This window comes from Beta vulgaris, chromosome 3, assembly GCF_026745355.1.
Source record: "Beta vulgaris subsp. vulgaris cultivar EL10 chromosome 3, EL10.2, whole genome shotgun sequence".
Taxonomy (NCBI): domain Eukaryota; kingdom Viridiplantae; phylum Streptophyta; class Magnoliopsida; order Caryophyllales; family Amaranthaceae; genus Beta; species Beta vulgaris.
The window spans coordinates 33168766-33192698 of NC_079204.1; the positions used below are offsets into that span (position 1 = coordinate 33168766).

The 23933-nt window shown below is 41.2% G+C and overlaps 1 protein-coding gene and 1 long non-coding RNA gene across 2 annotated transcripts; both read right to left on the bottom strand.

The window, feature by feature from the left end:
* Positions 1–14761: 14761 nt before the first annotated feature.
* Positions 14762–16517, bottom strand: LOC130590921 (uncharacterized). The gene is made up of 3 exons (XR_008968800.1): positions 16501–16517; positions 15993–16049; positions 14762–15073 (listed from the first exon to the last, which is right to left on the bottom strand). It is a non-coding gene; the product is annotated as an uncharacterized LOC130590921 (long non-coding RNA).
* A 6532-nt stretch (positions 16518–23049) lies between these two features.
* LOC104906113 (uncharacterized) lies at positions 23050–23679 on the bottom strand. Its single transcript, XM_048640372.1, has one exon. It carries the CDS (start codon positions 23677–23679, stop codon positions 23050–23052), a length of 630 nt encoding a protein of 209 aa, XP_048496329.1.
* Between the last annotated feature and the right edge of the window lie 254 nt (positions 23680–23933).

The window sequence follows — 23933 nt, forward strand, 5'->3', positions numbered from 1 at the left end:
TCTCTCTCTCTCTCTCAATCTCTCCCTCCCTCTCAGCCGTTTCTCTCTAACCCTCTCTTCCCTTTCTTCGTCTCCCTCGCCGTGTTCCTTCTCAGAACCTCGTCGAGGTGTGCGAGTGACGCTGCAGTGTGTGTGAGTGAGAGCAAGGGTCGTGGTTCGAAGATGCGCGTCTTATGCGAGCAAGGAAGTCGAGGGCGAGTTGGTTGAGTCGTGCGAAGTCGCGTTTTGTGCGACAAGGGGACGAGGGTGTGCATGCTGCTGGTGCGAGAGGACGAGTCATGCGTGCGTTGCAGTGTGCGCGGTATGTGTGCGGGTTGTGCGAGAAGCGCTCGAGAGGCTGTGCGAGACGAGCGAGCGACGGACGAGGTGTTGTGCAAAGTGTTGTGCAGTGCTGTGCGACGTGCGAGCGATGAGTGGTACGAGAAGCTCGGAGGTTGTGCGAGCCGTCGACGTGGTCTGGCTATGTGCGGGCCGTGAGGGTGCGGTTCGTCGTGTGTCGCTGCTGGGTGGTGCGAAGTGACGTGCGCGAGGGTTCCAGTGCCGGAGTTTGACGTCCGCGAGTTTAGCGGTATTAAAACCTAATATGTATATGATATTATATTAGTTTAATATTATATTATGCTTTTATAATTAAATTAAATTGTAAGTAATTAATTTGTAATTCGAGTTAATTAGTAACTAATTAAGTTGTATAATTAGTTTAGACTATCAATCTGATTTATGTTGTGAATCTGGTTTTAGGATCGTAATTAAGTAAGGTGGGAAGTAAAGAAATTATATTGTTATTAGTTGGAAATATAACCTTATTATGCGAACCTGATTTTGGACATAAGACTTTGTTGGACATAAAACTTGGTTGGACATATGACTTGATTGGATTTGGTAAAGGTAGTGGACTATTACATTAACTAAAATCAATTTGCTCACTAACGTTGACTCCTAAAAGACGCTAAACCCATTGGAATAGAAAAGGAAAGGAAGTTCATGAACAATGAGTTTAGCTATCGTTTATATTTCGAATTACTAAGTCGTTATAGTTAGTTACGTATTAGTTGATCATATTATCAAGGACGTAGCACTAAAGTATTTACTTAATCGTTTAGGTCCCAATTTCATAAGCGGCACTTTCGGTTAATACAGCGAAAATTCTCCGTTACAAGGTACGTACGCGTACCAGTTTAGTTGCAAGTACTAGTATCATGATTAGGTTGCGTTTTATTCTATTGGAACCTAGAATCATGATAGGGAACATTGACTGTTGAGATTGTTTGGTAACATGTTTATGATTGGAAATTGATATGTTGCATTGGGATGCGTAATTCTATTGTATTATGAACATGAGCATTGTATTCATATTAATCTGATCCATAGTGTAACAAGAGTGTTACAAGAGAAAAGATTTGAGTATTGTAACTAAGAGAACATGTTAAATGATTCTATGTTGTTGTGGTATGCATGTACAATATTTAAAAATGAATTATGGCAATAAGCTTGTAGTTGGACTCCCTACAAGTGATGAACAATGGGGGGAGTGCAGGCCTAATGTAACGATATTAGTATCCTTATAAATTTTGATAACTCAAGTAGGCGGAAGGTTCCGTACGATCTTGGAGGTATGCATACTAAGTTGATGGGTGTGAGACGGAACGAAACCGTATTTGCATTTCATCTAATAGACCAAGTTGTTTATTAAGGATTAAGTAGCCCGTATGATTCTCGTAAGATGATGTTGCCCGTTCGCTGCTAACTAAATAAAGAGTAAAGGATGTAACGTATTGTAGTATCATGCTTAGGATTGTTCATTAAGGCTTTTTCGAGAAGAAGAGGTAGAGTTTTTAAATATTTACACCCCTATTTTTTGTTGGTATTTTTGTCTGACATAAAACAACTAAAAGTTATAATATAATTTTGTCATTTTCTTCGACATTGAAATATTGGTGAGATCTTTTAAATTTATATTGTTTTTGATTGTTTTTCTGTTTTATTTTTTGCTAGTGTTCTACTGATTCAATTTGTGTGTAAACTTTTAGGTGTATAACAATGCTACATTTATAGCTTTTTTTCAAATAATTCTAAACGATGTCTGCAAGTGGAAACATGCTAAAGCATCTGTCTTTTTGCTCAAGTAGTGCTGGCCAATTTTATTTTAAATTTGAGTATTTAATGTGTATACAACTCCTATAAAATATATGTATATTAGGAAAATTTAAAAAAAAAAACACTTGAGAATGAATTTTATTTCTATCAAAATAGATTTTATGGAGATTGATGCCATAGTTTACTTTTCATTATACAATGATATAATAGATTTTGATAAAAAGTTGATTAGCCATTTAGTTACCCTTAGGTATGTTGTCAAATTTTTATGTATAAACAATGTCCTTGTATAGGTTGATGGAGTAAATCCCTGGTTATCAACGACTATTCGTAGTCCTTCCCTCAAAGTTACCCTTAACACTACTAGATATAGGTGGCCATGGGTGCATTCTGGTTCTGGCAGATAGAGGATGACATTACGCAGAGTTTGTCCCTCACTCGTGTTTACAAATCAAATAAAAGCACATGTCATATAAATATGAAACAATTTGTTAGTTTATAAAGGACTGTTAATATTAGTACAGTATGTTGCTACGGTGCCCTTCAAGTCTTAGTAGACCTACACGATCAACAATATTAACCCTCTTTCTAATATGTTGAACATGTCTCATCTTATCCAACATACATGTTTGGAGGAGACGAAGCATGCAACATTTGTTTCTTATCAAAGGAAAAGAAAATATGAGGAGTACATTTATTAGAATTCGTACCTTGGGAAGAACTCAATGTGCAAAGCTGGCCGCTAAAAATCTATAATATGTAATTCACGTAATTAGCTTAAATGAAAATAAAAATACAGGAAAGAAAACTCAATATGGAAAGTCTGACAACCTAATTCTAATTGAATCGTTATTCCAATTGCAGTAGGTTACTTTAATACGTTAGTATAGTCACTACTTCCTTTTATATATTACTTTAATATATAATTCTAAATATAGTATAAATGAATATTATTTTAAAGTACTTTTAAAATATTATCCAATGGTACAAAAATTATAATTTTACTAATTATATATTAAAAGTGATATTCACTTTACTCCAAGTTTTTCATTGTAAACACGACTCTATATTTGTATTTTAATCAATTTAGAACTCTATTTATATTCAGATAAAATATGACGTGACACTTAATGAGCGTGACAAATAGCGTCCAATGAGGATGCCAAATCGTGACCTCGTGAGCTGGCTTTTGTACTTTGCTTTATAAATATTAGTTGCATGAGTTAATTTAATATAAAATTTAAATATATTGTACAAATGGAAGTTGGTTTATAGTTTTTTTAAAAATTCTTTTTAATGGTGCAAAAATTATAATTTTCGAAACTATATGTAAAAGTTATAATCGATTTGTTATACTTAAATTTTTCATTGTGTACAAACTCTATTTGTTCTTATAGTTAAATATATGCATGTATTTTTATTAATTTGGAACTCTATTTGTTTTAGGAAAAGTGACATGTCACTTAATAAGCGTGTCATGTGGCGTTCAATATATACAAATATATTAAGGCTCTGTTTGGGGAAGCATTTCAGGTGACTTAAATGATAAGGTGCTACAATTTTAAGTCACCTTATATGATTAGTGGTGTTTGGTGGAGGAACTTATATAAAATTTAAGTCCAAAATTTGACTGAAATTGAGTTGGAGTAAAATATAGCTTCTGAGATCAGGTGCTGAAATTTTTATTATTATTATTATTTTCTTTTTATCTTTTTAAGCCTAAAAAGATATTTTCTTTTTATGTTTTTAAGTTTAAAAAGATATTTCAGCTACAGCCATAAATAATATTACCAAACAGGTTATGTAAGCAGCTAGCTTAAGAGTTTCAGTACCTTAACAGTTTCAGCTGCTACCTAATCAGTTTCAGCCACCTTATCAGTTTCAGCTCCATTTCAGTCAGTTTTGCCAAACATAGCCTAAAAGGAATTTTTTCCTTGAATAATGCAAAAAAGGGTATTAATTCCAAAAATGTGCCCCCCAAAAAATAAATTTCCTGCGTACCGTCCACGTAGGACGGCACGTGAAAAAGTGTGTTTTTTTTTTTTTGCGCAGGTACACCCCTACTCCAAGTAGCGGTTTCCTTTAAACAAAAACCGCTACTTAGAGTAGCGGTTCATACATATAAATCGTTACTCTGAGTAGCGGTTTACATGTGTGAACCGCTACTCTGAGTAGTGGTTTTGTTACAAAAGTTTTCGGCAAATGTAAACCGCTATTCTGAGTAGCGGTTTACATATAATAACAGACCACATTGCACTGTTTCCCCATAACTGGCCAAATGCCAGAAACACAAAAAATTCCAGCAATTCCAAACAATTCTCCAACCTGCAATTCCAGCACCAAATTCTATCCAACAACACCAACTTCATCCACACATCAATCACCAAACACCAAGTTCATCCACATTCAAATTTATCCAAAAATTTCTTAATTACGAAGTTAGATTAAGAAAATATGTCAATCACAAACAAAGTTCAAAATGAAGATAATGTTAACTAACTATACAAACAATAAATGAAAGTGCTAAGACCCTCTCTTCTTATTTTGTGAAGGTCTAGATGAACTAGGTGTGGTCTTATGAGACTCTGCAATGGCATCAAGAGAAGATGGAGTAGTGTCAGAACGTCTGTTATGGCTGAATTTTCGCAGGATGACGTTGACATAATGACATGATGACATTGACATGGCGACATGATGACATAACAACCGTGACGTAAAGACACGACGGATAAACACGAAGCTAGCTGGGATATAGTAACGGATTTGCTGAAAAAGGAAGGAGCTCAATAAGGCATTAAACCAGCCGTAAAAACCGTTGGAAAGAATGAATTGTGCGAAGGAGTAAAAGGGATTGTGACATTGAAGTATAATGAGAAAGATCTCCTATGATCAAGGAGACGTTATTAATGTAATAATCATAGAATTTATGAATGTATTCGTTGGGAAAAAGTGAGGGGAGAAAAAAGGCATACAAAAGAAAAAGAAGGATCATTAGGAGAGGACTATGGAACATTTCTTGATGTACTAAGCAAAAAGAAAGACATACTTTGTAAAGATTGTCACTCACCTATAGCGACAGTCAACCATAGTAGATTGGTGGATCTTCATCCACCCGCGGATTTTACCCATCTTCATTGGGGTTTTCCGCGTCACCATCTTTGTGTGTTCATCCCCTTTGATCCCCATTGCATTCATTCTTTGCATTCTTAGCATTGTCATATACAAAATCTGGTTAAAATCGTCCTGAACTTTAATTCTGTCATAGTAGACAAATTTTAGCATAAACAATTTGGCGCCCACCGTGGGGAATAACCAGACCAACTACTGTTCAAAATCCATCAAATGGGGGAGACACCGAATCTTGACGAAATGCAGAGGCAATATGAGCAAATGAGAGCAGAATTGCTCGAAATGAAGCAAGCTAATGAGCGGTTAGCCACTGACTTCACAACATCGGAAGAAAGGATTCGAAAATCGCAAGAAGAGTTAGCGTCGTCCAAAGCATTGAAGGTCTGACGTCGCACTAATCTGAATGACATTCTTTACATGAGGGACCTCTCTGAGTCAGACGACGAGGAGCCTGAAAACAACGAAGAACTCGAGGATGAAGAGCCTTTGAATAATGAAGAGAACGACCAAGGCGAAGGAGAAGCGAATCTTATGGCAAAACGCATGGTTCAGATCGAAAAAGCCAGAATAGCGCCTCAAGAAGCTCATGTCCCAACTCCCCGGGGCCCCAACGCCAAGCATTGTGGAGCATCCAGATGGCTATGCAGAGTCACCGTTCGTAGAGAGGATCGCGAGGGTTGTGCTCCCCGAAAAGCTCAACCTGCCTACCCTCGCTACTAATTACGACGGTTCGACTGATCCAGGCGAGCATGTCGCCCACTACAAGCAGCGGATGTGGCAAGCGTCAATCCTTGGCATCTGTAGAAGCTTGTATGTGCAAGTCTTTTGGAGCCAGCTCACGGCCCGCTCTCAAATGGCTCGGATCCCTCAAGCAGGAAGCATGGCAATTTTTCCACCCTAGTCAACAACTTCTATGAGAAGTTTGAAGGCAGTCGTAGCCTGGAAAAGCAGACGAGCGACCTATATGGCGTCGTCCAAGGGCCTAAAGAATCTGTTCGCGATTATTATAATCGCTTTAATAAAGAAATGATTAGCATTAAAGATCTTGATACTAACTATTGAATGTTTCAGGAAAGGACTAATTCTACGATCAAAACTATACAACCGTCTGACGAAGTACCCATGTCAAACGTTCGAGGAAGTCAAGTCCAGAGCGTTGGCCCAAATGAGTCTGAAAGAAGAAGATGCCATCCTCAACACCATATCAACGCGTCGTGCACCAGAAGCTACCAACGACCGGAAGGCTTTCATCCCCAAAAAGAATAATTGGCGAAACCACCCGTATGATCGCTCAAACCAGGTAAACAATGTTGCTGACGTTGTCGAAAATGCAGGTAATGACACGAGGACGGAGTCGCCAACCTTCCCAGATCTAGACTCTTATGGATTCTCCGTCGATGTTGGAGGCGTCGTAAATGCCTTGACCAAAATCGGAGCACCCGTCCGTTGGCCAAAGAAGAGTGACCGACCGGAGGGCAAAAAGATCAGACAAGGTGGTGTCAGTTCCATCATGATCATGGCCATAAGACGGAGGAGTGCATTGCGTTGCGACGTGAGGTCGCGTTCATGCTTAATAAAGGGCATCTCAAGGATCTCTTAAGCGACAAAGGTAAAGCGTCCTTCGAGAAGAATCCTGCGCAGTCCATCCCTCCTGCGTCACCCACGCACGTAAAGGTAATTAATGTTATTTCTGGTGGGTCTGATGTATGTGGACTAACGTACTCCGCAGCCAAAAGGCTAGCAAGAGAGGGCACCCCCTCGTCCGCCGTTTTTAAATCTTGCAGTTCAGCGGAAGAACGCAAGCTGGAAGCGATGGCAATTACCTTTGACGACGACGACGTCTGCGACGTAGAACATCATGATGGACTAGTCATATCCTTGACAGTCAGTAATTGCTTGTTGAAGCGAGTGTTAGTCGATGGGGGCAGCTCAGCCAATATCATATTCAAAAGCGCCCTCGAAGGTATGGGATTGTGTGATAAAGATATTACTAAAAAATCTACTGTTTTGGTTGGATTCAGTGGAGAGGCCCAACACACTGTCGGAGAGGTCACACTACCAACATTAGCCAAAGGCATTAACCTGCCGACCAGATTCAACGTTGTGGATTGCCCGTCTGCATATAACATCATTCTCGGCACCCCATGGATACACAAGATGAAAGCCGTCCCATCAACCTATCATCAGACGCTGAAGTTTCCAACCAAGTGGGGCGTCCAAGAAATAAAGGGCGAGCAGAAATCTGCAAGAGAATGCTACAGCTCGTCGCTCAAGCCCCCAAAGGCAGCCATCTAGCAATTAAAGGATGGGTCAGCGCCCTACGCGCCCAGTGAGCAGGACGTGGATGAAAGTGATGCTCGATCCATCCATCCCCGATCATGTCGTTCGAATCGGAGCGACACTGTCAGAGGAAATACGAGGTCAGTTAATCGATTTTTTAAAGGCTAATCAAGATTGTTTTGCTTGGTCCCATGAGGATATGACAGGAATCAGTCCCGACGTCATAACACATAAACTCAACGTCGACCCCGAGCACAAGCCCGTAAAGCAAAAAAGACGCAAATTCGCGCTGAAAGGAACAAATCATCAATGACGAAGTTCAAAAGCTGATCGACACTGGAAAAATCCGAGGTAAAATATCCAGATTGGCTAGCCAATGTCGTGGTCGTGAGCAAGAAGAACGGAAGTGGAGAGTCTGCATAGACTTCAAGGATTGAACAAGCGTGTCCCAAGATCCGTTCCCTCTCCCCATAGACGCAATGGTCGACGCGACGGCAGGCCACGAGCTCCTGACGTTCATGGACGCATACTCTGGGTACAACCAAATACTGATGCACCCGGACGATCAGGAAAAGACCGCGTTCGTCACTGACAAAGGTATATATTGTTATAAGTTTATGGCTTTTGGTTTGAAAAATGCAGGTGCCACCTATCAACGATTGGTCAACCAAATGTTCAAAGACCAATTGGGCGACACCATGGAAGTATATATAGATGATATGCTCGTCAAATCCAAGCAAGCAGGCGATCACGTCCAACACTTGTCGGAGGCTTTCGACGTCCTGCGAAGGTATGGCATGAAATTAAATCCCACTAAATGTACATTTGGAGTGTCTGCAGGAAAGTTCCTAGGATATGTCGTTACGCAACGAGGGATTGAAGCTAGCCCGGATCAAATAAAAGCTCTTATCAACATCCAATCTCCAAGGAGCGTCAAAGAGGTGAGAAATTGACCGGTCGTGTAGCCGCTGTGAATCGTTTCATATCCAGGTCGTCCGAAAGATGTCATTATTCTATGACGTCCTGAGAAAGAATAAAGGCTTCGACTGGTCGCAACAACATGAAGACGCGCTGCAAGAACTCAAAAGTACTTAGCGTCACCGCCTTGCTGTCAAACCAAGTACGGAGAGACGCTGCAGCTTTATCTTGCAGTGAGTAATGTGTCCGTCAGTGCTGTCCTGACACGAGAAGCAGAAAGTCAGCAACTCCTAATCTACTATGATAGTAAGTCTCTGCTAGACGCAGAGACCAGGTATTCCTCATTGGAAAAACTCATTTTAGCCATAGTTGTTGCTGTTAAAAAGCTTAGGCACTATTTTGAGACACATATTGTTATTGTTATGACTAACTATCCTGTCAAGTCTCTCTTGCGACACCCCGAATTGACAGGACGCATGAGTAAGTGGGCAATAGCACTCAACGCGTATGACATCCAGTTCTGTCCGAGAACAGCCATTAAGTCGCAAGCTTTGGCAGATTTTGTGGCGGACTTTAGCCCAGAATTAGAAAAGCTTGCAAATGATGAAGTCGCAAAGATTAACCAAGTAAATGACGAGTCTTGGGTATTGTTTGTTGATGGATCTTCCAATTTTTGTGGTGCGGGTCTGGGTATTGTGCTAAAGTCGCCACAAGGGGGCAAGGTAGTACGAGCCATTTGTTGTGAATTTAGAGTGACGAACAACGAAGCCGAGTACGAAGCGCTCATAGCAGGAATGACGTTAGCAGAAGACATGGGAGCAAAAGCGTTAAAAGTCTTCAGCGACTCATTGCTGATAGTCAGCCAAGTCAAGGGCGAATTCGCGGCAAAAGACTATAAAATGGCTATGTACTTAGAAATAGCTCAGCGTAAGAGTAAAGTGTTTGACCCGTTTGACATTTTGCAGATACCAAGGGACCAGAATACGCAGGCGGACGCGTTGGCTAATCTCGAATCCTCTTTAAGGGACGTTTCATTTTTACTTCCGTCCCTATAGTTCATCTGGCAAATCCTGCAGTTGCTAGGAGTGTTGGAGACACCGTCGCGGCAACGACTGAACGGCTCCAAGACAACCAAGAGGTTGATGGTAACGTCGGCAACCTCGTGGCCACAAGCGACCTTGAAACTGAGGAGGTAAGTGTCAGTTGGACAAAACCGCTTTATGATTATCTTGCTAACGATGTGCTTCCAGCAGAAAAGGCAGAGGCGGCAGAATTCGTTTAAAGCATCACGGTACGTGCTCATTCAAGGAACTGTTCAAAAAATCTGCCGCGGGCCCCTACTTGCGTTGCTTAGAAAAGGATCAATGGGGGCAAGTCTTAGAAGACATGCATGAAGGAACTTGTGGAAATCATTCGGGAGGACGTAGCTTGTCCAACAGAGCGTTACGCATGGGATACTATTGGCCCACAATGAAGAAAGACGCAATAAGGTATGTTGCCAAGTGCGATAGTTGCCAACGACACGCAGGTATGACGCATAAACCTCGTGAGATTTTGCATCCTACTTTAACACCTTGGCCTTTTATGAAATGTGGCATGGACATAGTTGGCAAATTACCTCCAGCCCCAGGTAAGAAGGTCTTTATGTTGGCACTAACTGATTACTTTTCTAAGTGGATAGAAGCAGGTTCTTTTCAACAGGTACGTGACAAAGAAGTGATTTCTTTTATATATACTAACATTATTTGTAGGTTTGGTGTTCCGTCCGAATATGCGACAATGGGTCGCAATTTATCAGCAACAAGACAAGATGTTTCTGTGACGAATGGAGCAGAACGTTGTTAACGTTAACGCCAAGGTAACCGCAAGCCAAGGGACAGGCTGAGTCTAGTAATAAGACGGTCATTGACACTTTGAAGAAGCGGCTCACAGCCAAAAAGGGTAAATGGGCAGAAGCGTTGCCTTCCATCTTATGGGATAATCGCACAACGCCTCGCACTGCGACACGACAAACACCGTTCGCACTGGTATATAGCTGCGAAGCCGTCCTGCCTTCTGAAGTGAACGTCCCGACTACGAGATGTAGTCTAGCGACGGAGCAGCAGAATTGCGACGAGCTCATAAGCGACCTGGATACCATTGAAGAGTTGCGTGACGCAGCATTGGTACGCATGGCGGCTCAGCAGCAAATAGTTGCAAAAAGTTTCAACAAAAACGCCCAAGCCAAGTCCTTTGTTGAAGGTGATTGGGTCCTAAGAAAAGTATTTCAAAACACACAAGAAGCTAACGCTGGTAAGCTAGGGCCTAAATGGGAAGGACCATACCAAATTAGTAAGGTAGTAGGCAATCGAGCCTACCAATTGGTCTGACGCGACAGAAGTTCCGTGCCACGTAGCTGGAACGCTACACACCTCAAACGATACTTCTTCTAAGTTAAGTGATATACTTTGCTTTCCCATCATTGTGTAAGAAATAGATGATATTACTATTGTGTCTGCGTCGCTAACTGTTAGCGACCTTAGTGTTCTCTCACTGTGTGTTGTTGGCTTTCAGGGAAGTCACTCCCGTCTGTTCTAATAACGTTGCGACGATCTCTATGATGCGACAAGTAAACTCACATCTTACTATATAATAAAACAAGAGGGGCACCACCATTTCAAAGCCACAACTGACTGCGACATTCCACCTAATTTTCTGACAATCGCACGTAAGTATTTATATATTTCCTATGTGTATTCTAAGTTGCTAAGTCCAAACGTTACGTCTGAACGACTAGTGAAGGCTTACTAAGCGCCTGGCTATTCTTGTGAAACATCAGAATAACGACTGAGACACATGCACATCACACAAAGTGAAAACATAAGATTAAATTCGCTAACGAACAAAAGCACAATTGTCAAAGTTATGGCCACCCCCATGGGCAACCCAAAAAGTGCAAACGATAGAAGTTATGGTCACCCCCGTAGGTGACCCAAAAAGTACAAGACAAAGAGTCACTCCCTTGAGTGACCCAAAATAAAGTTTGATTAAACTTTTATGAAAAAGGACATAATATAGAATGATTAAAAAACTAAGCGTCAGAGGCCTTACTAGCTTCTTTCTCCGGCAACGCAACAGCTTAGCGTCTTAAAGTAAGTTGAGTGTCTATACCTGGAATAGGAGCTCTAATCCATCCGACATCATGCGAGGAAGAGTGTGTTCCTTAATCCTTTTCATAGCACTAGGAAAAAGGAACCTGTCAGCCTTAGGCCATATGAACATCTCCAACGACATAAAGTCGTTGGGAACAGTCACAGTGTACGAAGGCCCACTTTTATCTGGAGGGGCCAGAAAGTCGATTTTGCGTGTCTTAGACGCAACATCTTGTTCGTCGTCCAAATGGACGACGATCGTTGTGTCCTTCTTTGTCGACGACGTCGACAGGGACACAGTGTCAGCAGAGGATTCCCTCTTGCGTTTGCGCAGCATTTTAGCCATTGCTTGGCTGTCCAGACTCCCCCTAGGGCGCGATTGTGATGAACCTGTCCAATAGCGTTTAGTTAGTAAAGTGAATTTTTCTGGTAAAAGTTGTACCCTAAGACAGAAAGAATAATAAACTTACCAGATGCCATAGATGAACAACTGTCTTGAGAAGCGAATAGAATTCTTCTGAACTGTTTGTCTTCTTCTGGTACTTGTAAAAATTTGTCGCAAAGACTCTGAGACTCGTCGCGATGCGACAGTAATTTAGGGTTAAGACATGTAGTAAAAACGATGTAAGAGTAGTGTTAACGATGCGACACAAATGAAAAAAGACTGAAAATAAACACACCTTCAGTGTTCCAGCCGCTAATCAGGGACTTCCCAGCTTCCCCTTGAGACGATCTCTTCACAAACACAAACCTGTTCTTCCAACCTCGGTTGTTCGACTGAACTCCCCCAACCAGAGGTTCTAACCTTGCCTTTGCATGTAGGGCTATTCTATTTTTTGCTTTGACCCTAATTTCATAGTATAACAGTAGGTCGTGAAGGGTGAAGGCTTCCTCCCACGACGCCATCACCCTGTCGATGACGCTCAGAATCCGCCAGACTTGGGGCATAATCTACCCAAGGCTGATCTGGTAAATTTGCATCAGGTCTCTTGCTAGGGGGGGTGAAGGGGAGTCTCAGTCCTATTTTAAAGGGGTACTCATAGAGCTCCACCCAGTTGGTGGGACATGTTTCTGGTGGTTCATCAGATTCAGCATTCCTAATAACAGTACTGTCGGGAAAATTCCCTAAGTCTAAAAACCTTAGCATGTGTTCCTCTGACATCGTCGATAGTTCATCCTCATTTTCATTCCTCTGTTCGACGACTTTTTCTTTACCTCTCGATTTTTCTTGGTTTTTTACGAACGTCTTAATACTCTGCCTACTAGGTGCCATAAGTGCAATTGAGGAAGAGAAGAAAACAGTGCGAATCAAAGGAACTGGCGAACGGAAAGTATAAAATTACCTGGTATTAATGATCGTTTTTCCGGCGGAGAAAATGATGAGAGTTATGGAAACTATCTTGCTTAAGGAGTGAGAAAGATTTGGTGAAGTAAAATCCTTAACCGCCCACGATACTTAAGCCTTCAAAAACAATCATGACTTTGGGCCAACGATTAGAATTAAAACGGCTATTTAAATAAAAAAAACTACCTTTTCGTTTTTGAGACCTTTGGGTTGCCTGATTTAAACCGCTCCAAGTGGATTTTCCTTCCTTCCTTATGTTTTTCCGTAGGATATTTTCTGTATTTGTCATATGAGATTTTCTCTATGCTTTTTTACTAAAATATTTTTGATTGCATTGAAGATATCCTGCTTGGTTTATTGATTTTTTAAACAATTGTCTCATGGTTTACTGTATTACCCCGATTCAACAATTGGGGGCAAACTGTTATGGCTGAATTTTCGCAGGATGACGTTGACATAATGACATGATGACATTGACATGGCGACATGATGACATAACAACCGTGACGTAAAGACACGACAGAGAAACACGAAGCTAGCTGAGATATAGTAACGGATTTGCTGAAAAAGGAAGGAGCTCAATAAGGCATTAAATCAGCCGTAAAAACCGTTGGAAAGAATGAATTGTGCGGAGGAGTAAAAGGGATTGTGACGTTGACGTATAATGAGAAAGATCTCCTATGATCAAGGAGACGTTATTAATGTAATAATCATAGAATTTATGAATGTATTCATTGGGAAAAAGTGAGGGGAGAAAAAAGGCATGCAAAAGAAAAAGAAGGATAATTAGGAGAGGACTACGGAACATTTCTTGTACTAAGCAAAAAGAAAGACATACTTTGTAACGATTGTCACTCACCTATAGAGACAGTCAACAATAGTAGATTGGTGGATCTTCATCCACCCGCGGTTTTTACCCATCTTCATTGGGGTTTTCCGCGTCATCATCTTTGTGTGTTCATCCCCTTTGACCCTCATTGCATTCATTCTTTGCGTTCTTAGCATTGTCATATACAAAATCTGGTTAAAATCATCCCGAAATTTAATTCTGTCATAGTAGACAAATTTTAGCATAAACAACGTCGTCGATAGGTTCTCTAACAGATTGGAGGCGAAAGCAAAGCTGTCGTGGTAGATATATGGGCAGCAGACATAGAAGATGTAGAAGTCGATGTATATCCAGCAGAAGTAGGCACGCCCTGTACGATGTGGCCATGTCCAACTCGGCCAACAGCATCAATACACAGTCCCCTCATGGTCTGCAATGTCTGTGCATACAACTGAGGCACCATATCTGGAGGCAATGACTCAGAAGCCTCTAGTACAGTGCCGCACCTATGAGCAACATCAGATAAAGTATGTGCTTGCATAGAAAGAAAAATACATATTATATAATCGTATAAATAAATAAAAGTACAACTACAAATCATTGGATTTACTAGTACTATATCTGCAGACGCAGGCTGATAATGTGTAGAAGGAGGTCGCCTCAATGGATCCGTCATGCGTAACCTCATGATGCGACGATACCATATCATATACTCCTCAATGGCATGAGTACGACCACTAAACGGAGTGCCCTGAACTATGTGTCCCTCGCACTCATCCCACTGTGCAATGTAAGGTCGATGTCTGAGCGGATAATTCTTGTTCTTCGACCTCCGATCTATGCCAAGAAGGATTGTGCTCGTATCACAAGGTGCTGGAATCACCTGCTCGAATCCAAACTGGCGCATAACTCGATCAGGAAAATGGAACTCCACAATGTTGAAACAAATAAGTGGAGCCACTGTGCACTATACATGTCGATCAGCTCGACATATATCAGGTAACAACGCCAGTCTCGCATCAGTATATTGTAACACCCCCAAAATCCACGCGCGCCTACCACTGCTACGTCGCGTCGACCTCGGGGGCGTTACCGCCGCGATGGAACGCAAGGCATAATAAGAGTTAACGATAACTTAAAACATTAACTTGAAAACTAAAATGCAGCAGAATTAAAATATAAATACAACTCGGGAATCATCAATGACCCCTTTCATTCAAACCACAAAACATATATAAGTCTTTAGAAAAACCAATAATACTTATTTAAAAATGCTTTAAATGTAAATACCCAAGCCTAGTCCCCGTATGCTCGAGATTATGCAGCAGCACCAGCACACCTAGTCTGCTCCCCATTGTAGCATCAATGGTTCATCGCAGTTCATCAAACACATAATAACACACAATCAGCTATGCTGAGTACGTAATGAACCATTGAATACATGTAAACATAAATGATGCACACATGAACAATCTTAAGCATGATGCTACACTAGTTACATCCTTTAACCTTTATATCTTTAATCTTTAATTGGCATCGAACGGCACCGTCATCTTACTAGAATCATACGGGCTACTGAATCCTTAACAGACACTAGGTCTGTTAGATGAAATGCAAAACGGTTTTGTTCCGTCTCACACCCATCACCTTAGTAGCATACCCCCAAGATCGAACGGAACCTTCCGCCTACTTAAGTGTCAAAATATAAGGACACTACTGTCGTCACAGTAGGCCTGCGTAGGAGCGTAGGACAGTCCCCACTCCCCCCATTGTTCATCACTTGTAGGGAGTCCAACTACAAGATATTGCCATAATTCATTTTAATATTAACCATTCATTTCATAACACATATAGTCATTTACCTTTTCTCTTAATTACAATGCTCAAACGTATCTCTTGTAACACTCTTGTTACACTATGGATACATAGAATCAATTACTGTTCTCTTCATTAAAATGCTCAAATCGTATCTCTTGTAACAACCTTGTTACACATGGATACATAGAATCATTACCTGTCCTCTTATGCTCGATCATATCTCTTGTAACAACCTTGTTACACTATGGATAGATTAAAAAAATGCTTCTTGTTTATATACGATAGAATTACGCATTCCAATGCAACATATCAATTTCAATTACAAATGTTTAACCAGACAATCTCAATCAATCAACATTCCCTATCATGCTTCTAGTTCCAATAACATAGATTGCAACCTAATCATGATACTAATACTTGGGATTAAACTGGTACGCGTACGTACCTTGTAACGGAGAATTTTCGCTGTCTTAATCGAACGTTCCGCTTATGAAATTGGGACCTAAACCGTTAATAAAAGCTTTAGTGCTACGTCGTTGGTAATATTAACAACTACTACGTAACTAAGACTATACGGTTTAATAATTTGAAGTAAAGATAACTAAAACCCCTTGTTTATGAATTTTCGTTACTTTTCTATTATAAAGAGTTTAACGTCTTTTAAGAGTCAAAGCTAGTGAACATACTAATATTAGTTAGTGTCATTAGTCCACTACTTACCAAACCAGTTAAATTATAAATCCAACCATGTTTTATGTCCAAAATCTTATGTCCAAAAGTCTTAGGTCCGATCCAGTATTATGTCCAAAAGTCAGATTCGCAACTTTAGTCAGAATAATAACATGAACTCATTAACTTGAATTATTAATTAATTAATTATAATTTACATAATTATGAAAACATAAATTTATTAAAAACTTAATATAATATATTCAATATAAAATGTTTTATACCGTTAAGCTCGCCGGCAACTAACTCCGGCGACCAACTCCGGCACACGGCCAAACCCTGACGAAGGCTCGCACGTCGCACAGCAGCACGCACAGCACTCGCTCGCGCACGCCTTCGCGACCCTTCGCTCGTCGCACAACACGAGCCTCGCACCAGCTTCGCTCGCACTACACCTTCGCTCGCACCACGCCTTTGAGCACCTCGTCCACCCTCGTCGCTCGCAGCACACGCGAGCCTCACACCAGCACCGCACTCCTCGCGCAACCTCGTGCGCTCGCCCGTCTCCGCACGCACGACAATCGATCCAGCCCTCCACTCGCACTACACCTTCGCTCGCGCGCTCGTCACTCCGCACCCACAGCAGCGTCACCCGTCACGCACCCTCGACGGTGAAGCGTTTAGGGGAGGCGACAAGAGAGCGAGGGAGAGAAGCTGAGGGACGAGCGAGAGGGGTAGGAGGAACAGCGAGAGAGGAAGGAAGAACAGCGAGAGAGGAAGGAAGAACAGCGAGAGAGAGGAGAGAGAAGAAAGGTAGGGTGACGGCTGAGGAAGGAGAGGAAGAGATTTAGGGTTTCTGAAATTTTCTCCTCTTCCTTTCCTTTTTATAACCTTCTAAAAGTGGTAACTCTAGATCGGGTGAACTCGGTTTAACCTTTATAAATCCGAAATTAACCCAACCGACTCGTATTAATATTATTATATTCTTATTATTCTGTAAATAAGATTAAAATACCTTTTTATTATTTTCTTGGTATTTCTTAATTATTACGAATTAATTCCAAAAATACGGAGTATTACAGGCTTTCCCCCTTAAAAGAAGTTTCGTCCCGAAACTTGGAGGTAGCCAGTCTTAACGACGATCTTTGCACTTCTAAGTCCCAAAATTGCATAAGCGGTTTTCTAACGTTCGCACAACAGATCACAATAATTACAAATAACTATCATAATTAACATACTTTAGGGTGAAAGCGCGAAATTCTATCGCATTCTTCCCCCTTAAAAGAAAAGTTACGTCCCCGTAACTCACGTACCTCTTGAAAAAGCTCAGGGTACTTCAGACGCATTGCATCTTCGGCTTCCCAGGTGGCTTCTTCAGTATTTTGATTTCTCCACAACACTTTGACAATTCTGATGTCCTTATTCCTCGTACTACGCACTTTGCGGTCTAGAATTTGGACAGGTTTCTCCTCATAGGATAAGGTTTCGTCTATTTCGACATTTTCCGGTTCAAGTACATGTGACTCATCCGGTACGTATCTCCGGAGTTGGGATACGTGAAACACATTATGGACCCTTTCTAAGTTATTGGGCAAATCTAGGCGATAAGCGACTTTGCCTACTCTCGCCAGAATCTCATATGGTCCTATGAATTTAGGGCTTAGCTTCCCCTTTTTCCCGAATCGCATCACTCCTTTCATTGGAGACACCTTAAGCAATACTTTTTCCCCGACTTCGTAATTCTCATCTCTTCGCTTCTGATCCGCATAGGATTTCTGCCTGTCCTGTGCAGCCTTAATCTTTTCTTGAATGAATCGCACCTGATCCACTGTCTCCTGAATCATCTCAGGTCCTAACACCACAGTCTCACTAATGTCGTTCCAACACAAAGGGCTACGACACTTTCTCCCATATAGTGCTTCAAATGGTGCCATCTTAATACTAGCATGGTAGCTGTTGTTGTATGAGAATTCTATGAGGTCCAAATGGTCTTCCCATGATCCTTGGTATTCTAAGGCACACGCTCTCAACATGTCCTCTAATGTCTGAATAGTTCTTTCGGTTTGACCATCTGTAGCTGGGTGAAAAGCTATACTCATCAATAGCTCACTACCAAAAGCTTCCTGAACCTTTTTCCAGAAATTCGAAAGGAATCGCGAATCTCTATCTGATACTATACTCGTGGGTACTCCATGCAATCGAATGACATTTTTCACATAGGCCTTGGCTAAGGCTTCCATACTCCACGTATCTTTCATAGGTATGAACCTTGCTGTTTTGGTTAGTCTATCCACTATCACCCATATGGTATTATTGCCTCCCCGACTCCTAGGTAAGGCTACAACGAAATCCATGGATATTGAGTCCCATTTCCATGTCGGAATGTCTAAAGGTTGAATCTTTCCTTGAGGTCTCTTGTGTTCACTTTTGACTTTCTGGCATGTTAGACATTTTGAAACAAATTCAGCTACTGCTCTTTTCATCCCAGGCCACCAAAACATCTTCTTGAGGTCCTTATATAACTTATCTCCCCCTGGGTGGACGGAATAAGTCGTGTTATGACCCTCACTCATTATCTTTTGTTTCAATTCTTCACATTTTTGTGGCACACACCACCTACCCTTATATCTTATGCTTCCATCCTCATGGATCGCAAACCCTTCTGCTTTTCCCTCCTTAAGCTTTGCTTTGACTCGCTCAAGCTTCACATCCCCAGGTTGACTCTCTTTTATTTCGTCTAGAAGTTGGCTCGATGGTTAAGGCACTCAGCAATTTTCTACCTCCCCTTCATGAACAACTTCTATCTGGAGTCTAGCAAACTCCTCACAAAGTTTGTCGGCAACGACTAATGTATTCAGGCTATGGCTAGACTTGCGACTTAACGCATCAGCAACGACGTTGGCTTTACCCTCATGGTACTGAATGTCTAAGTCATAGTCCTTGATGAGCTCTAACCATCTGCGCTGTCGCATATTAAGGTCTTTCTGGGTGAATATGTATTTGAGGCTTTTGTGATCAGTGAAGATTCGACAAGTCACCCCGTAAAGGTAGTGTCTCCAGATTTTTAGGGCAAACACTATTGCGGCCAATTCTAAGTCGTGTGTTGGGTAATTGACTTCATATGGCTTCAACTGCCGAGACGCATAAGCTATGACCTTCCCATTTTGCATAAGAACACAACCCAACCCATTCTTGGACGCATCACTATACACATCATATCCCTCATTCCCATTAGGCAAGGTTAGGACAGGGGCTGATGTTAACCTTTCTTTGAGCGTTTGAAAGGCTTTCTCACTATCTTCATTCCATTAAACCTACAATCCTTCTTCATTAAATGGTCATGGGCTTTGCTATTTTGGAGAAGTCTTTCACAAATCTCCTATAGTAACCGGCTAAACCCAAGAAGCTTCTTATGTCTGTGACATTCTTTGGAGTAGGCCATTCACTCACGGCTTTGATCTTTATAGGATCTACTGACACACCCTCCTTGGAGACAAAGTGACCCAAAAATGACACTCTTTCCAACCAAAATTCACACTTCGAAAACTTCGCATATAGTTGGTTGTCCCTAAGTGTCTGCAAAATGACTCTTAAATGACCCTCATGGTCCTCCTTGCTCCTAGAATAGATCAGTATATCGTCTATGAATACAACGACAAATTTGTCGAGGTAGGGTCGAAAGATCCTATTCATAAGATCCATGAAAACTGCAGGTGCATTAGATAACCCAAAAGGCATGACCGTAAACTCATAGTGGCCATATCTAGTCCTGAAAGCAGTCTTAGGTATATCATGATCAACAATCCTCAATTGATGGTAACCTGACCTTAAATCTATTTTGGAGAACATCCCCGCACCCTGAAGTTGGTCGAACAAGTCATCAATCCTAGGTAATGGGTACTTGTTTTTCACAGTGACATTGTTCAACTCCGATAGTCTATACACAACCTCAAACTACCATCCTTATTTTTCACAAATAAGACGGGTGCTCCCCATGGTGACATGCTAGGTCTAATATACCCTTTGTCGAGTAGTTCCTCCAATTGGTTTTTCAACTCGTTCATTTCTGCTGGAGCCATTCGATATGGGGCTTTCGAAATTGGTCCAGTCCCAGGTACTAGGTCAACGGTGAACTCTACATCTCTCCTTGGTGGCATACCAGGTATATCTTCAGGAAAAACATCCTGAAACTCTCGGACTACGGCACATCCTCAGGCCTCAACGGATCATCCTCAATTCTTCTCACCGAACACATAAAGAGAGGCCATCCCTTGTCTACGTAGTTCTTAAGTTGTAGGCATTGATCACCTTAATCCGGGTTCTCGAGGTATTCTCCTATATGACACTCTTTTTCCCGAAGGATCTCTCAGTTCCACTTTCTGCGCATCGCAGTCTATCTTAGCCATGTACTTTCCAAGCCAATCCATCCCCAAAATAACGTCTAGGTTTGATAAGTTAAACTCTATCAGATCAGAAGGAAAGAAACTCTCTCCTATTTTCAGTGGCACTTTTAGAAATCTTTTAGAGCAGTTAACAGTCTCACCAGACGGAATGACTATAGGCATAGAAATCGACTCAGACTCGATCAATGTTAAAGTTCTAACAGTTGAATGGGCAATAAATGACAATGATGCTCCAGAATCAAACAATACTTTAACAGGAGTGGAGTTGATAGAAAATGTACCCGAGACAACATCCCTTCGAGCCTCTTGTTCTCTAGTCGACATCATATACAGCTTCCCCTTGCCCTTATCTTGGGAATTGGTTGCATTGTTCCCATTAGATGTCTGATTATTGGTGTTGGTTAAGGCTTGGAGTAGTTAGAATTCCCATTGTAAGCACTTCCCCCATTTCCATTCCCGTTTCCATTTCCATTTCGGGGCTTGTCCCCATAATTCCCATTCTTTTGGCCATTGGGGTTTAGTTTGTTCTTCGAGTAGCACTCATATGCCCTATGCCCCAATTTCCCGCATTCTCGACATTCCACCTTGTTACCCTCACAGTCCCTACCAGGATGGTTGTTAGGGCACTTCCTACACCTATACACACGCTCAGATCTGCGGTTATTGGTGTTGTTATTGCGGTTATTGTTGTTGGGATTAAGTTGTTGTTATTGGGTCCCTTACCGAAATTCCTTTGAGGGTCTTGATGGTTTTGGTTCCCATTATGCTTCTTCTCAAACTTCTGGACCTCAGTGTTTGGATTATCTTTTCGTTTCTCACCCTGCTTACCCCCTTCCTCTCTCTTCCTGATGGCATAAAGATGAGCAGCTTTGCCAAACACATGATCTAAAGAGGTGAATGTATCTCCCCCCAGTCTTCCTTGCAGGTCAAGGGTAAGTCCTAGTTCGAAACGTGAGGCTTTAGATTCCTCAGTAGGTGCTATTTCCGGGGCAAATCTCATCAGCTCGATGAATTTCCGGTAGTACTCCTCAACAGACAGAGCTCCTTGTTCCAACATCATAAACTCCTGGGCTTTCTGCTTCTTAAGGTATGGAGGGTAATATTTGTCCCTTAAGGCCTTTTTGAGGTTTCCCACCCAAAACCAGGCTGACTCAGGAGGTTGTCTTAGCTTGGCTCCACCAGAAATGAGCATCTCCCTGAAGGTAGTAGCTCGCTAAGGGCACAGTTTTCTCATCAGGGCAAGATAAGGTGAAGAAAAGTTTATCAAATTCCCCAACCCAGTTCTCTAATTCCTCAGGTCCCCCTTTCCCATTCAGTATTGGTGGGTTCCTACGGGCAACCTTTTCAGATAAATCCCCTTCACGATTGTGACCTTGGGCTAGGTTGGCAGTGATTTGCACCAAGTCACGTATCGATTGCTCGATATTCAGAGAGGTTTCAGGCGTGCCTCCCTCCCGAACCATTCTACGCTGAAAATAACATAATAGCTATCTCAGTGACACACATCATCCTGTCCTTTCTTAACCAATACACATTGCACATATAGCAAGCAGTTGTCACGAACAAATATTAAGTCTTTATTGACTTGCAACACAAACATCTCACATGAGACGTCACAACCATAACAAGGAATATCATAAAGTATCATTAAAGGTTTTCAAACATATATCATATATATGTATATATATGTATTTAAGAGATAAAACGATCGTTTCAATCAAGTAAAGAGTTTTGTCGCAAAAATAAGGTTAATTCAACACTATTTTTGAAACATCCTTGTACATCCTCTTAACCTATTCATATTTGAATATTGCAAGAATCGTTCGCAACTTCAATTGAACAATCAAACAGCACATTCGAGTTCAAGACACGAAACGAAATCACATTTGCAATCATTCCTATGACTTAATGCACATAACATAATATGTTCTATATGCTCCTATCCCATAAAACCCATTTTGAAATCGTTTTTAAAACGTCTTTGAAATTCAGAGCCTTCGGCTCTGATACCAGTTTTGTAACACCCCCAAAATCCACGCGCGCCTACCACTGCTACGTCGCGTCGACCTCGGGGGCGTTACCGCCGCGATGGAACACAAGGCATAATAAGAGTTAACGATAACTTAAAACATTAACTTGAAAACTAAAATGCAGCGGAATTAAAATATAAATACAACTCGGGAATCATCAATGACCCCTTTCATTCAAACCACAAAACATATATAAGTCTTTAGAAAAACCAATAATACTTATTTTTTTTTTTTTTGGAAATTCAAAGTTGTTATTGATAACCAAAAAAAAGAATTACAAACACCAATACACCTAGTATAGAGCAAGAAGTAAACTAACTTTCCCCACCTTCTAGGAAGGGTTGAAAAGCAAGAAACTTCAAGTACACCCTAAACTATCACCAAAGCAACTAATCAGCCTCTATCTAATCAATAACTTCCTCATATTATCATCTACTCTAGCAGCAACATTAAACACAATTACATTAACAATCTGTTCAGTAGTTTTGTGCTGCCCTTCAAAAATTTTCTGGTTGCGCTGCAGCCAAATGTGATAGATAGCTTCAGTGAAAAGCATGCCATACAACTTGTTCTTCTTGTGTCTTCGTCTGCACTGTTCTGATGCAATCATAACCTCCTCCAGAAAGCTTACAGGAGTTCTAGTAATCTTTAGTATTCTCAAACAGTTCCTCCAAACCTCAGCTGAATACTCACACTGGAAAAAGAGATGATGGATATCCTCCTCTCCATTGTTACATAACTCACATGTAGTATCTGCAATTAAATTCCATTGAGCTAATCTGCTTTTTGTACTCAATCTGTTCAGCACCGCCAGCCATGTGATAAAAAGACTTTTAGGAGTAGCTCTATTGTTGCAAACCAACCTTTTCCAGCTAACTTGAAGAGTTGGCTCTCTGATTGCTTGATAGCATTTGTTAATTGAGAATCTCCCATCTGTTTCATACTCATGTATCATGTTGCCATTATCAAATATCTCTCTGCACTTCATAATCTTCTTGAGAACCCATGACATTCCAGATGGGATTGTCATAGTCCATATATTAGCTTGTTTAATATAATATGAATGAATCCACTGGATCCATAATTTATCTTGTTTCAAAGCTATAGCCCAAAAGTGTTTGGCTATAGCAGCTTTGTTCCACAGCCCAAGATGAGTGAAATTGAGCCCACCACATGTTTTAGGATAGCAAGCTTGCTCCCAGGACACCAAAGCTTTCCTTGAATTCTGAGTTCCAGCCCATAAATAACTTCTACACAACCCCTGAATCTCCTTCAAAATCTTTT